A 14,341-nucleotide genomic window follows, 5' to 3' on the forward strand; every position below is an offset into this window, starting at 1 on the left:
CCATGATAGGCCGCGGCGCTTATGGCAGATATTATGAACCCAACCTCCACAAAGACCAGTTATATTGCAGTGACGGCAACTATCTCATCCGATCAACCTATACTAAATTTGACATGCCTCTTTCGGCTTCATTTCCGTGCTCCTGTTTCGCTCCTTAGTTTTTTTGTCGAATTGTTTGGTTTCACGACCCGTCGAAACATGGCGCTTTCCATCGCGACTTTTGTTCAATGAGGTATGTTTCCGCCGTGATGGCAGGGTGCGCCGGGCTCGGCTTGATTCCGAATGGGTTTGTTTCAAGGGCTGGGGTTGTCGCTCAGATCAGCCAAGCGTAAGAAACCCCCGGCACGTAATGACTGCTAGCTTTTCGATGTTGTTTTCGAGTTATCCAAAACGACGACGTGCTGAGGCTGTTACTTGGACTATGCCTATCGGGAGCTAATTATATACGCGATAAACTTTTGCTCTGTGCCAAGTGCCAGCGGAGATTGTGCTATCCATCCTCTGCCTCCTCGAACAGTATCGACTAGTTCGGATATTCTCTGCGTTTTTGTAGAGCGTTTTCATTTCGCCGCTTGAGCATGTCATAAGTATGTTGTTCCAATAGCTACAGAATGGGGTTTATTTATTTATTTGTTTTCTTTTTGGCAACTTGTAACGTCATTCTAATCTTCTTCTCGGTGTTTTCCCGCCCAATCTTAGTAAAGCCGTCTTACCTGGCTATAATAAGCAGCGGCCAAACGCCAAAGCGTATAGCGCATCAAGATATAAAGAACTCAAAAAGAACTTCTTTATTTTACTCAGCCTTGCTCTGATAAGCTCACGAAACCACTAGACCAGAATTTTATAGGCATCACGTCAACCTCTTCTTAAATATATGGAGCAGTCATACAGCGTCTCAGCATTGCTGGAGCTATATTTTTCAAGTTTGTGGGTGGAATGAGATGAGATATCATCTCTAACATGCCTGCATGTTTTCAAGGCCCACAGGGTTAGGTCGTTCTTAGAGCAACTTGCGGAGTTGTTGATAATCGCCCAGTCATAACATGGCACAAGTATAGACAGATTATTATACAGATGGCCGTCTATTATGCATAAGGGGACATAGCAAAGAATGAAGAATACTGACATACAAATTTATTGAGCCCAGGGTATACAGCAGCATTAAGAATATGTCGTGAATAAGATCTATTAGCTCTTACATAGGCACAAGACATATTCTATTGATAAACCGGCTGTCAATCCTCAAGCATATCGTACAGACAACATAAACTGTGCATAGAACATTTAGACGCTACACAAACCTTGTGATGTGGGCAAACATAACCAACATTTTGACCGTTGAAGACAACAGTGGTGTGCGTCACTGCTAATACTATATTGATTTCCCTTGACGAATCGAGACGCTACTAGTCAAATTATTGAATGTTATCATAAAGCATTTTAACATGAAATAAGCAAACAAAGCTATAGTATGATTTATTCGAAGGTCAGCTGAAGACCTCACTCGCTAAGGCATCTCAAGAAGGATCTAGGAGACCAATAATTGCCGCCACGTGCCTATGACAGAAATAGTGGTGCAAATCGATGTGCGTTTTCGAATTATAACTGTATAGCCAGGAGTATCAGAAGCTGTGATCATATATTGTTAAATTGTACCGATGCAGTTTGCTGCTATCAAGTACCAGATGTAGTTGAGGCTGCATTGTGCATGGTGTCAGCCGAACGCTGCATACCGCGGGCCTGAGTGTCGCAAAGAGTACTGCAAAATCAAGTAGCGGGTACCTAGCAGGGGTCACGATGCTTGGTAGTGGGTCAGATAGCAACCTGCAAGCAGTAAATTTCTAGTACCAATAATCGGTGTAATCTTACCATGTTCAATATTTGCTCCTTGTGTACCGTGTTATTCAGATCCGAGTGCAATGTATTGATTCTTGCACAGTTGAATGATGTGGGATTAGTGTTCTTGCTAGAATGGAAGATAGAATGCCGACAAGCAGTAGTAGAAGACACTTTTAGTACATATACACCTGGACGATCAAGTCAGTTGATCGCTATTCGAAAAGCAAATTTGAGCACAACATTGAGAGTTATACAGGATGAGCACACTGCCTTGATAAATATATCTTTGGCGGTCGTTATGAAAATTAATATGGCTTAGGCCGTCAAGGAGAGTTATAAGCGACGTGCTAATAGTCATGACATCTTCATGGCCTTTGTTCAACCATCGCCCTCAAACCTAGCATTCTCCCTAAGTTGTACTGTAATTTTGAACTCTGCGCTTTGAGGAGTAGGAGCCTAGTGGTGAGTTGAACCAGTCCGGTTAGGTACTTGTCGGCTATGGCTACAGCTATTCTCACTTTGTGGTGGAACCGTGCACCAATAGTTTCAAGCCGTCACTCATATGTAGTGGTTTCGTTCCCGCGATCCGATAATCCCTATCACGTACAGTGCGCATGTCGAGCGAGCGAGTAATAATAATAATCAGTTCAACATACGTTCGACATATTCAGCATACAGTCCTTAACATGTCCTCCACAGTGGCAGTATTCGCTTGGATGCTCTCTGAATGTCATCACCTAAAAATGCATGCTCAATATTGGAACTGTGTCCTGAGTGAGTGGCTTCAACCTAGACTAACTAACCTAGTCCAAATTCTGGTACGCTAATTTCACAAGTCACGCAAGCAGTCTTGGAAGCTCAGATCTAGGAAGAATCCGTCAATAGGATTGGCTTCTGCTGTTGGTCCTCATTAGTTGGTGCTCGGGTGTGGCTGTGGGCACCTGTCCGGGCTGCAAGGTAAATCAAGTCACTTGCAGGCTGGTGCCAGGCTGCAAAGTACAGGGTTGGCAGGAGCCAAAAGTGTGCAGACTCGGGCAGACAGCGACAGAAAAGGTACTTCTCGACGCCCACACCCCCCTACCACAACTTCTTTCACCTCTCTTCTCCCACCTTGCGCTTGTTGGAACCCACACCCGAGAAAAAAAGCGTGAGGGTCGCTCCCTGAACCAGTGCCAAAACATCGACCAGCCCGAGATACTTTCATCCCAAGTACATCCAGGGCCATCGACAACAACCCGAGTGCTAGCTCATTTGGTTCGTCCATCGATCAACTGCAAAGATCCACCAGAGCTACTATCACGGTCACTCTGCGCATTTGACAAACATCGTCGCTTTGCATTGCCTTCGATACTCGGAAGCGTCGAGTTCGTCGAGTGGCAGAGAAGAGAATTGTGCGCGCGTCGTTCCTTCATCCCACTATCGCTATCGCGGCTTGTCGTGCGCCGACTCAGCCGTCTTTGGTGGCAGGTTTTTGCCCACATCCAATTGCACATTGCACCCGCATATTGGAACAAGTGTCAGTTATCAGGTAGAGAGAGCTACTGCTCCAGGTATGTGGAAAAGATTTGATAGCTACAAACCCCAACGATCACGTTTTAAAAGCCCCAGCCTGTGTCCTCTTTTCAATTATCTCGTATACACACGGCACGTCGCTTTTAAGCAAACACATCCGTCCATCGCACTCGTCATTTTCACCCGCAGCTTTGGTGATTACACACCATAATATCGCCTCTGTTGTCATTCAAGTCGTCTGTCATCCGTCAACATCCGGGTCAATCTTGTTTCTTGAGCTACTGTACCTGTTGGCTACCTCACCGGGGGTCGCGGCTGGTCTTGCGAAACACAGTTTCGACGTCCGCCCCTCCTTTCCCCTCCCTCCCCACTGGGTAAGGAATACATCAGCACCAGTTCCCTCCTCGGAGTACCTTCGTCGCGTCGTTCCCTGCGAATTTGAATGAATACATACTCCCATTATCGTTGCGTTCGGCATCCCATTGCACCCTAGACCCGTCCTGTACCATCTACTTCTTCTCATTCATCGACTTAGAACTTCGCCCACGGGCCAGCCCTGGTCACTGAATGCACGTATGTTCTAACACATCTGACAGTTTTTCTTTCAGCCTTGTCGGAATTGGGGAGCGCGTCAAAACTCGGCATCTCCTTCGCGTCCCGTGTGCGACACTTTTGTGTGCATTCGTGAAATATTGAATACCCGTCTTATCACGGCTAGCTGGGTGCACCTTTTCAACTAAAATAAACCAAACAAGCATCTGAACCGTTGTAAGTAACTGCTTTTTCTTATTCGACACCTCTTCCTCGATCCAAGGCACGAAGCGCATCACATCATTCATTCTCGAGGCCTATGAGTTGCATATCAGGATTAGACTATCTCAGCGCTTGCGCGGACATGAGATGCAGCGCTGCGGCAGTTTCTTGTCCACAAGAGACAAATCTTGGGGCATCGATCGCTCAAGCTATACAGTTGGTCTCGTCATAACGCCCTTTTACCTACCGCAATGAAGTTGATCTTGCTGTTTTGCGTGTTGGGGTCTATGTTTTCGTCACCATGGTCGCGTTTCGTGCCCGGCGATACCAAATTCGCCCCCGTTTACCGACCATCTGTCCTAGCCACATCATTTCTGCAAACTACCAACAACATCTCGTGCCCATTCAAAAGAGTTATCGGGTCTCCCAAACAATCTTTTACCAAGTTCCGATCTGATTAACACTCTCCATTCCGCACATGTCGGGCCGTGGTCCAAAGTTTATTCAAGTATCGCGTGCTAACACTAGTCCAGACAATGCAGCAGTGGCAGGTCGGCCCTGTGCCGGAGTACATGTACTCCAACACCCAAGCCCCTCAGCATGCAAATGACTTGCAGTAAGTACCCAATTTCCTCGTACTGGTTACTACTTGCCCACACATCCTACCCGATCTATTTCATCTCCACTTAGATTGTTGCCCACGAGTCTTCCCGAGTACACCCCAGTCTACTCGCGATACCAGTACAGAGACCATACAGCCGCAGTAGTCCTGCCGTTAGTATAATCTGAACGATAATGCCAAGAGGTGATACGTCCCTCATGTAGATATCCATCGGAAGTGTTTCTCTTGTCGGCTTGGTTACGCAGATAATGGCACGGCTCCCGCCATGAAGCGGCGGCGCCTGGAGAATGCTCCAAATAACCTGCGAGACCGTTCCTTGCCGAGAATACTTGTTTCCATCTGAGAAGTATTGTTTGCTATAGAGAGCATATGTTTGGTGGTACTGGTCTGCCATGAAAGTGTCATGGGGAAATCGAGACCTCGGGTACTCGTCGTGTTCGGTTTGTTCGACCATGGTCGATATTACTTTGCGCAATGCAAGGTTATACTTCGTAGTATTGACTGGCAAATGCTAATTGATACACACAGTGCTTCTCATCCCTATCAACCAACCGACATGCAGCGTCGTCCTGACTTTACCGGCTATGCTCAACCGCCCAACCCTGCTGCACAACATCAACCACATGCCCAGCATCAGCAGCACCATCCGCAACATCAGCCACATCAGCAGCACCAGCAGCATCAACAACATCCGGCTCACCCTCAGCACCAGCAACTCCCCCACGTCCAGCATGCTCCTCATCCCCAGCATGCCCAGCATGCCCAGCACCCCCAGCACCATCAGCCTCAACCACAACAGCACCACAGTACTCCGGTGCAAGCTCCAATGACCATCCCTCAAGCTGCAACTGCACCTCCACAACAACAACAGTCCACACCAACGCCTGCTCCAGCTCAGGGGCCCCGCGGACGCAAGAGGACCCATCAGCAGGTTCAACAGCATCAACAACAAGCTGTTCAGCAACAACACCCACAAGTACCACACCAGCCGCAGTCTCACGCAACACACCAGCAGCCTACGCCACAACAGCATCATCAACAACTACATCAACAACAGCATCAGCAGCATCAGCAGCAGCAACAACAACAACAGCAGCAGCAGCAGCAGCAAGCTCATCCGGTGCAGGTCCAGCAAGTCCACCAGCAACCACCACCCCAACAGCCACAGCAGCATGCTCAAGTACCGACTGCTGCCCCAGCACCTCAAGCCCAGCAAACACCGGTCCCGGCGGCTGCACCTCTGCCTGTTGCTCCAGTGGCGACAACGCCCGCGCCACCTCCGGCACCTGTCGCTGCTCCACCACCACAGGCAGCACCTGCAGTACCGTCAGCCCCCGCACCAGCCCAGGAAGCCGGTGCGACTCCTGCGCCGCCTCCTGCAAAGAAGAGCCGTACAAACACCCCATGGACACCCGCTGAGGAACAGCGACTCAAGCAGATGAGAGATGCAGGGAATAGCTGGGCTGAAATTGCGAAAACCTTCCCAACAAGAACAGAAGGAAGTGTCAAGAAACACTGGTATAAGGACATGCACTACGCTGAATTCGCTGAAGATGAGGTATGTCTTGAGTCCAATTCTGACGAGCCTATAATGTGACTTTGATGTTTGAACTAACACGTCTTTAGAGCCAGGCTCTCCTGACTGCCATCAAGGAATATGAAAATAACAAGTGGAAGACTATTGGACAAAAAGTCGGCAAGCCTGCAAAGGCCTGTGAGCAGTATGCCAAGGAGCACTTCCCTGACCTTTTTCCTAATTCCAAAGGTCGCTGAGAGCGTTAAGATATGACCATGATCAGCTAGTACCTGCCGCGGGTTTCGCTTAGGGTTCATTTAGTGCTCCTGGTGTTGACGAGTACATCACTGCGGGACGAGTTTCATATCGAACTTCTTTGGGAAAGTAGGGGGCGCAGTAAGATTTTGTTTCGATGCATACTTTTCATACCCCTAATCGCGTTCTTTTTGAGATGTGTAGAAAAGTAGTTTAAACAGGGAAATTTGGTATCTTTTGGAACTTAACCGGCGCCATGCGCATTGGCTTGGCTAGGCTATGAATGGAAGGCTCGTCCAATCATTGTGCAAAGACTATTTTTTTTATGACATAAACGGAATGGCAATGTTACAAGAGACACTATATCACACTGTCTGAAGCGGTCCAAATGGCGTCTACGACCTCATGTTAGACTTGCCTATTCATCGCCCAAGGTATCGTCTTGGTTCGTTGTACTATTATTCATGATGAAATGCCAAGCAGTGTCGTTTAAGTAGATGACTTGGAGTAGGCTACGCCTTTGTGCAGTGAGTGATCAACATACTGTCTAGCCATTTGAACACAGTGATATATAGGAACCCCTTGAGGGAAATATCCCGACCGTCGTCGCATTACAAGCCCTTTTTCTGGTCTAGAACTGACTTGGTGCTACTCTCAGGACGCATGAGGTCCGGTCTGAGCCACACAGCAAAAGAATGCCATGTCAGCGCAGGTAAGAGGAGAGACGCAGTGGTTAGCAACCCAGCTCGACTGAATCCTCCTTCCTGCTCTTCCGAAAAGCCGAGCCCATGCCACCCTAGTATGCCGACCAGGGCCACCTCTCCTGCGGTAAGCGTTTTAAAGACGAGATCCCGCTTCTCGTAGACAGCCCTTGACTCCGGGACCACCATGAGGATCGGCACCGTGAGTGCCAAGACCAACCCAGCGTAAATCTGCCATAGTACGGCGGCGCTGGCGGGGACGGTCGTCGTTTTACCCGTCGTTGATTGAGGCAGCATGTAAGAGAGACACCATAATGGGTAGCGGAGGAAGACCAGTGAACCTGAGATGTTGAGAAAGGCTTCCGTCAGAAGACCAATTTGGAATATGCGTGTCATGGCGCGTTTGGGTACAGATGCTGCTATTCAGTGTGCGCTCGTCAAAGGAAGAGGATGCAGGGGCAGCGGCCGATTGAGGCTGACTATCTATGTGTCAAATTGTGGAAGCTATATATCAATGACGTCGTGACTGGAGGAAAACCTTGGAGAGGATATTAGAACGTGGGATAGTAAACTGTTTCAGTCGGTTTTGTAGCATTTGAGTGACGAATTGACAGAATGACTTTGAAAGTACAAGATTCATAGTGTCTGGGTCATTTGCAATTAGTCTAGTCTAAGCTTGGGAACTGATCACTCGGGGAGCTGATCACCATGGGGGCTCGCGTCACCTGGGTGTCACCTAGGAGTCGCCACAGCCGTTGGCTCTGTACCAGCAACGGTGCACATTGCGGGACAAGGCAGATCCAGACCCGCGTAAGACGCCCCAAGGGATGTAGTTAAGTCGCTTCATTATGAATTATGCTGTTGCGCTTGGGCAAACAAAGGCTACTGGATCATTTCTTAAGTGTCAACCACACTGCGGTCCCTAAGACTATGGAACGCATTGGACTTACGATTCATTTCAGAAGGAGAAGATGAATGGTGAAATCCGTGTAGATTGACTTTCTGTATTTTGAGTGCCATTTGAGAGTGAAGCTGGATTTCTTATATATATTATCCACATTGGATATTACGACACTACTATGAACTAGAAAGGATATAAATCTTGCCGGTGTGTATTCCATTCAGAATCTTGAGTATCTTACCTAGGTTAGTAAATTAGGGGAAATGGAACTTACTGGGGGGGGGAGGGATGTACTTAGCGTACATTATCTTTCTTCTAACGCAAAGCCTCCCGTCTTAAGTGCAGCCCATGACTTTAGGTTAGTGAAGTTTCACCGCCCGCCGAAAGTAATTTCCGCAGTTGGTTACACTAGCAACAGCGTACAGAAACCCAGACACCCCGCGGTACACTGGACCTACTTATGGGACCGTACTGTATTGCAGTGGCAGAAAAAAAAAGAATTGATTGCCCCTCCATTTTTTTATCGGGCCTCAAGACAGCGAGTGGATAGAAATCCCACTGCAGTTGCGACAACGTCTGTCATCCAGCACACAACGACCTCAAGAATCGCAAATCATGTCGAAGCGAACGGCTGAAACTGATAATGGTGACACGCCCATGAAGGGCGGCGACCGCCCCGAGCCCATGGATGTAGACGTCGACAATAACATGGGCGAGTTTGAGGATGAATTTGAGGATGAGTTCGAGAGCGAAGACGAGATCCTGGAGGCTGGCGTCGATGGTAGACCAGATGCAGAGCGAGAAGCCGAAGAACGCGCAGGTAAGTAGGAATGAAAAGAAACGACAAGAAAAGAAGAAGAGGAAGAAGAAAAAACACTTCAGGGTGCCGCAACTGGGATGACAGGCACTGACTGCGACAACAGCCGGTGCAATGGACGTGGACAACGGCACATTTATCGTCGGTCGAAACAAGCTAGAGGCAGGCCAGCATCTTGCACCCGATTCAAGTGTGTATGAGATGCTGCACAGCCTAAGCACGCCGTGGCCCTGTCTTTCATTCGATATCCTCCGCGACGGCCTCGGTGACAAGCGCGAGAAAGTCTACCCTGCCACCATGTACACCGTTGCTGGTACGCAAGCCGAGGCTGGCAAGGAAAAGGAGAACCAGTTGATGGTCATGAAGTTCAGTGGACTGAGCCGGACTCAAAAGTTCGACGACGACTCGGATTCGGACTCGGATGACGATGAGGCTGAAGACGCAGACCCCATTCTCGAGTCCAAGTCGATACCAATCACCTCAACGACAAACCGAATACGTGCCCACCAAATGCCGTCGCAGGACGGCTCCACACCCAAGACCTTCACAGCTACCATGACCGAGTCGGCACAGGTTCTCATCCACGACATTACACCGCATCTCGAGTCCTTTGACAACCCCGGCACAGTCATCACACCACAGCAAAACAAGCCTCTTTCCACCATCCGCGCACACAAGTCGGAAGGTTATGCGCTTGATTGGTCCCCTCTGGTCCCCGGTGGAAAGCTGTTGACCGGAGACAACGATGGTCTCATCTACGTAACTACACGCACCGACGGTGGTGGCTGGGTCACGGATACGCGTGCATTCCAAGGCCATACCAGCAGTGTCGAGGAAATCCAATGGAGTCCCTCGGAGGCATCCGTCTTTGCATCGGCATCCAGTGACGGTACTGTGAGGGTTTGGGATGTGCGGAGCAAGAGCAGAAAGCCCGCCGTCACCGTGCCTGTGAGCAAGACCGATGTCAATGTCATGTCTTGGTCCCATCTGACCAGCCACCTTCTGGCAACTGGAGATGATAACGGTGTGTGGGGCGTATGGGATCTGCGGCAATGGAAGGGTGGTGATAGCAAGCCATCGCCAATTGCAAGCTTCGGCTACCACAAGGAGCAGATCACGAGCATTGAATGGCATCCGACCGATGACAGTATGGTTGCAGTGGCATCAGGCGACAACAAGGTCACCCTGTGGGATCTGTCAGTCGAGTTAGACGATGAGGAAAGCAAGGATACCGCAGGCGTACAGGACATGCCGCCTCAATTACTGTTCGAGCACATTGTAGAGCATGCCAAGGAAGTGCACTGGCACCCTCAGATTCCGGGTACCTTGGTTACCACCGGAACTGAGTTCAGTGTTTTCAGGCCAATCCCTGTGGTGTATGGCGTAGCTACAAAATAAGGAAGACAGATATCACACACGACCACAACAGGAAACCCGCAGATGGACATGCGTCTAGTATCTATGTAGGATGCCATCTCTCGCTGACCTCAGAACGTTATATCTCATGTTTGATCATGATTTGATATATTTTACCGTCCACGCTGGTTTTGCCTTTTCTCGACTTTCACGTACATGCATGTGCTGCCCTCGTGTACTTAAGCCTACCTAATCTTCGACAGGTTGGCAGCATACCAAAAACGGTTGGCTCACGTTGCGCTGCGCTATCTCGATCTATCTCGTGATCTCTCTTCTGTGCTTCTCGCCTCATACAACAACAACAACAAGTCATGAGTAGCGGCCGGGCCTGGTCCAATCGATTCGACCACTAAAGCGGGAATAGCCATTGATTATCGCTAGTTGAAGACATTTCGTAAGCGCGGTAGGCGCCGTCTACACATTATAGTCACTGGGTTTGTGGAATTTTGGTTCGGAGGCTGGTGGACAATTCAATCTGTTTTGAAAAGCCAAGGCTTTTTTTGTTTTGTTTTGTTCGGTTTTGTCTTGTTTCTTTGATGAGTCCTCAAATCCTAGCAAGAAAACATCATGGCTATAACGAGTACCCAAGTGGTTCCGTTAGAAGTAGCTAACCTAGGTTAGAAGGTGTAGATGAGCTGGTTTATACCCCCTTACTAACATTAGTTAAGTAGCCGTCTTCGTGGAATTGAAATGTCCTTTTCTGTCTTAAGAAACAGCATAGCTAAAGATTTACTAATTCGCTTACTGTCGCAATAGGAGCGCATACGTGATAGACTTGGGCAGAAGAAGAGGTAAAATAAAATAGTAAAATAAAATAGTAAAATAAAATAGTAAAATAAAATAGTAAAATAAAATAGTAAAATAAAATAGTAAAATAAAATAGTAAAATAAAATAGTAAAATAAAATAGTAAAATAAAATAGTAAAATAAAATAGTAAAATAAAATAGTAAAATAAAATAGTAAAATAAAATAGTAAAATAAAATAGTAAAATAAAATAGTAAAATAAAAATAAAAGTTACGTAGGGCATTACCCCTCGTTAGTTTATAGGCCTTGAAATATCCTGGCGCAGCTATCTGCCGAGCTGTTACTTAACTTATGTATGTACGGATTACTTTCCTTCGTGTTACACTTGGTCTAGACTGATTAAAGGTCTGGCGCTAGTACCTGATTAAGAAAAGCGCAGCCGGAAACACAGACACGAGGCCCTATGTAGTTACATACATCTTAACTTAGTAGTTCGCGAGTTTGTACAGTACTCAGCAAAATAAGGTAAGGAAGATACAAGACAAGAAAGAGAGCCCACTGATCAGCAGCCCGCTGAAGGGAAGCTAAGCCACTTCCAGCGTCACCCTTTCCCATGGCAACGGGGTCCTGATCTTGAGTCTTGAGCGGCCACCTCGCACCCAAATCATCATAAGCGATAACTAGTCAGTCGCTTGTTGCTTGCTTCGGCATCAGCATCTATCTCCTCGTTCTGCCGACCCGTCTTCGATGCTCTGTTCATTCGCTGCAGATCCATCGTCGATATCCACCGCGACGTCCATCGTTTACCGAACCGTAACTACCACGACCGCGACACTCGCTTCCTCGTCCATCTGCAACACCCGTCACCACCGGACTCACCATATTCTCGGGCGTCGCAATTACTGTGCGACCGGTGCTGATCCGACTTTGCTTTGACCATTGATTTCTTCCTTTGCGAAGGACTGCACTATAACTGCAAGATGGGCGGCTTTGGGGATTTCACCACAATTTGCGAGACGGCTCCTTTGCCGCTATGCGCCAATGTTGGACCCATCACCTCCATCGCGAGCGGCGTCGGTATCGAGCCCGACTGTTTCGCCCGCAACATTGAGGTCGCCAACACCATCATCTTTCAGGGCGCGTCGAGTTTCATGCACATCATCGCTCTGGTCATGACCGTCGTCATGATCCTGCACATTCGCGGCAAGTTCACAGCCGTCGGCCGCAAGGAGATCCTCGCCTTCTTCTACTTCTACATGCTCCTAAGCTTCTTCTCGCTCTGCGTAGATGCCGGTGTGGTTCCACCAGGCTCCGTGCCTTATCCGTACTTTGTCGCCGTCCAGTCCGGCCTCACCTCCTCGCTGATTACCTGTCTCCTGATCAATGGGTTTGTGGGGTTCCAGCTGTACGAGGACGGCACACCGTTGTCCGTTTGGCTACTTCGAGTCTGTTCATTCGCGGCATTCGTCATCTCGTTCCTCGTTTCTCTCGCTACCTTCAAGTCGTGGGCCGGACTTGGTCCCACCAACACGATCGGCTTGTTTGTGGTGCTCTACCTCTTGAATGGCATTCAGCTAGTGATCTACTTTTCCCTCCAAATACTCCTCGTCACGAGAACACTTCAGGACCGATGGCCATTGGGAGACATTGCCCTTGGTGTCATCTTCTTTGTCATTGGCCAAGTCATGCTGTACGCAGTGAGCAACACCATTTGCGAAGCCACTAGCCATTATATCGATGGTCTTTTGATTGCGACCACCTGCAACTTGTTGACTGTCATGATGGTCTACAAGGTACGTTCGATGCTGACATCTCTGCGACCTTGGTTTAGTGCTAATCTATTTGTCAAGTACTGGGATTCCATTACGAAGGAAGACTTAGAGTTTTCAGTCGGCACGCGGCTCAACAACTGGGAAGTCAAGGAGCTGTTGCCCGAGGACGACCGACGGACTACCGTTTATGCCGACGAGCCGAGTCCTTACGCTCGTTCCAGTGCCTACGACCGTGGCTACTCGCCTAACAGCAATAATAGGATGTCCAGGTACTAGGTAATGGGCACCCATGAGTGCACGGCGATTACTATGCAATTTATGTAGACATTCATACATGTTGGGCATTGGAAGCATGGCAATTGTAACAGACATCTTACACACGGGGGCTACACTGCATTGGCAAGGGGTTCGAGGCGTTCGTTTTATGTTTCAAGGGGGGTAGTTGAATAGCTTTTTTATGCCAAATATCAAATTCCGACAGGCGCACATTTGACATACCGTCTGATGGTGGTTTTATAGGTCGTGGACGTCTCCGTGGTAAATTGATGCAAAATGAAGAGAGGAAGAAAACGGCCAAGTCGATCATAGATTAATCCTCCCGGAATCGAGTAGGTGAACCGGCCCCACCTCAACCCTCAACTCCGGAGGCCTTAACGCGACCATGAAATCTATCAACCAGACCCCCAGCGCGTCATTCTTTGCTTTAGCCAAAAGCTCTCCGGAGAAACGAATACCAGTGATAACAATCGTGTATGCACCACGATACGCAGCTCTCCAGACTCGCGATGCCTGACAAGATCACCTCCAAAAACCTCGGTTACGACAAGACCCTCCCACCGTTTCTTGCGCGCCTGCACGGCCAGCAGACCTCAAACTCAGAGTTTGCCGATCCCATACTCGCTGCCCGCCGGAGAGCGGCCAAAGTACGCAGCGCGAGTGAAGAGGCTGAAGATGCACCGGTCGTGGTAGACGAGGACGGGAACGTGGTGCAGATGACAGCTGGCCAGCTCGACGAAGATGGTGGACAGGGTGATGCAGCTCAGAATGAGGGGCCCGAGGATGGCGAGCCCAAGGGAATCAACGATCAAGAGGGAAATCAAGCTCCTGAAAGGGAAAAGGTCGCTGGTATAGGCGCAACCAAGAAACGCAAGGTCGGAAAGCTCATCGGCGGAGATGACGAGGACGAAGATAAAGCATCGGACGCAGCCATTGCGAAAGCCGTTAATGCGACGAAGAAGCTGGCGGGCGGAACCTCAAAGAGAGAACAGAAGATGCCTGCCAGCAAGCCTAGCGAGAAGGGAAACAAGAAGAAGGCGAAGAAGATTAAGCTCAGCTTTGGTGACGATGAGAGCTGAGACTGCCGCCAGCATCCTGCCATGACACCTTCTGAGCACAAATCCCGGCAACCGGTGTCCTCCCCCAACCAAGTTGTATAGCCCAGGGTTGGCATCAAAGACTAGGTTACTCTGCTTCTGCGAAGATTACCTCGA

General features: G+C 48.8%; 4 protein-coding genes across 4 annotated transcripts; 3 read left to right on the forward strand and 1 right to left on the reverse strand.

Annotated features, from left to right (window-relative positions):
* The first annotated feature begins 4,415 nt into the window (after nucleotides 1-4,415).
* Nucleotides 4,416-6,804, forward strand: BKA67DRAFT_66685 (uncharacterized protein). Its single transcript, XM_046108600.1, has 3 exons — nucleotides 4,416-4,720; nucleotides 5,255-6,284; nucleotides 6,353-6,804. The coding sequence occupies exons 1-3, from the start codon at nucleotides 4,641-4,643 to the stop codon at nucleotides 6,497-6,499; spliced, it is 1,257 nt and encodes a 418-aa protein (XP_045964955.1). The 5' UTR covers nucleotides 4,416-4,640; the 3' UTR covers nucleotides 6,500-6,804.
* On the reverse strand, nucleotides 6,749-8,074 carry BKA67DRAFT_66721 (uncharacterized protein). The gene has a single exon (XM_046108610.1). The coding sequence runs from the start codon at nucleotides 7,592-7,594 to the stop codon at nucleotides 7,109-7,111; it is 486 nt and encodes a 161-aa protein (XP_045964956.1). The 5' UTR covers nucleotides 7,595-8,074; the 3' UTR covers nucleotides 6,749-7,108.
* Nucleotides 8,075-8,714: 640 nt separating this feature from the next.
* On the forward strand, nucleotides 8,715-10,314 carry BKA67DRAFT_530909 (WD40-repeat-containing domain protein; the record flags this gene model as incomplete). Its single annotated transcript, XM_046099306.1, has 2 exons — nucleotides 8,715-8,919; nucleotides 9,023-10,314. The coding sequence occupies 2 exons, from the start codon at nucleotides 8,715-8,717 to the stop codon at nucleotides 10,312-10,314; spliced, it is 1,497 nt and encodes a 498-aa protein (XP_045964957.1).
* A 1,745-nt stretch (nucleotides 10,315-12,059) lies between these two features.
* BKA67DRAFT_530910 (chitin synthase III catalytic subunit-domain-containing protein) lies at nucleotides 12,060-14,206 on the forward strand (the record flags this gene model as incomplete). The annotated part of the gene is made up of 4 exons (XM_046099307.1): nucleotides 12,060-12,872; nucleotides 12,930-13,120; nucleotides 13,176-13,266; nucleotides 13,622-14,206. 4 exons carry the CDS (start codon nucleotides 12,060-12,062, stop codon nucleotides 14,204-14,206), a joined length of 1,680 nt encoding a protein of 559 aa, XP_045964958.1.
* Nucleotides 14,207-14,341: the final 135 nt, after the last annotated feature.

This window comes from Truncatella angustata, assembly GCF_020726525.1.
Source record: "Truncatella angustata strain MPI-SDFR-AT-0073 chromosome Unknown BKA67scaffold_1, whole genome shotgun sequence".
Lineage (NCBI taxonomy): Eukaryota > Fungi > Ascomycota > Sordariomycetes > Amphisphaeriales > Sporocadaceae > Truncatella > Truncatella angustata.

Bases quoted from the DNA above. Each gene is read 5' to 3' on its own strand.
- BKA67DRAFT_66721 (XM_046108610.1), bottom strand. From the start codon at position 7,594: ATGACACGCATATTCCAAATTGGTCTTCTGACGGAAGCCTTTCTCAAC.
- BKA67DRAFT_66685 (XM_046108600.1), top strand. From the start codon at position 4,641: ATGCAGCAGTGGCAGGTCGGCCCTGTGCCGGAGTACATGTACTCCAAC. The intron at 4,721-5,254 runs GTAAGTACCCAA...TGATACACACAG, and splicing joins CAGCATGCAAATGACTTGCA to TGCTTCTCATCCCTATCAAC. The intron at 6,285-6,352 runs GTATGTCTTGAG...ACACGTCTTTAG, and splicing joins CTGAATTCGCTGAAGATGAG to AGCCAGGCTCTCCTGACTGC.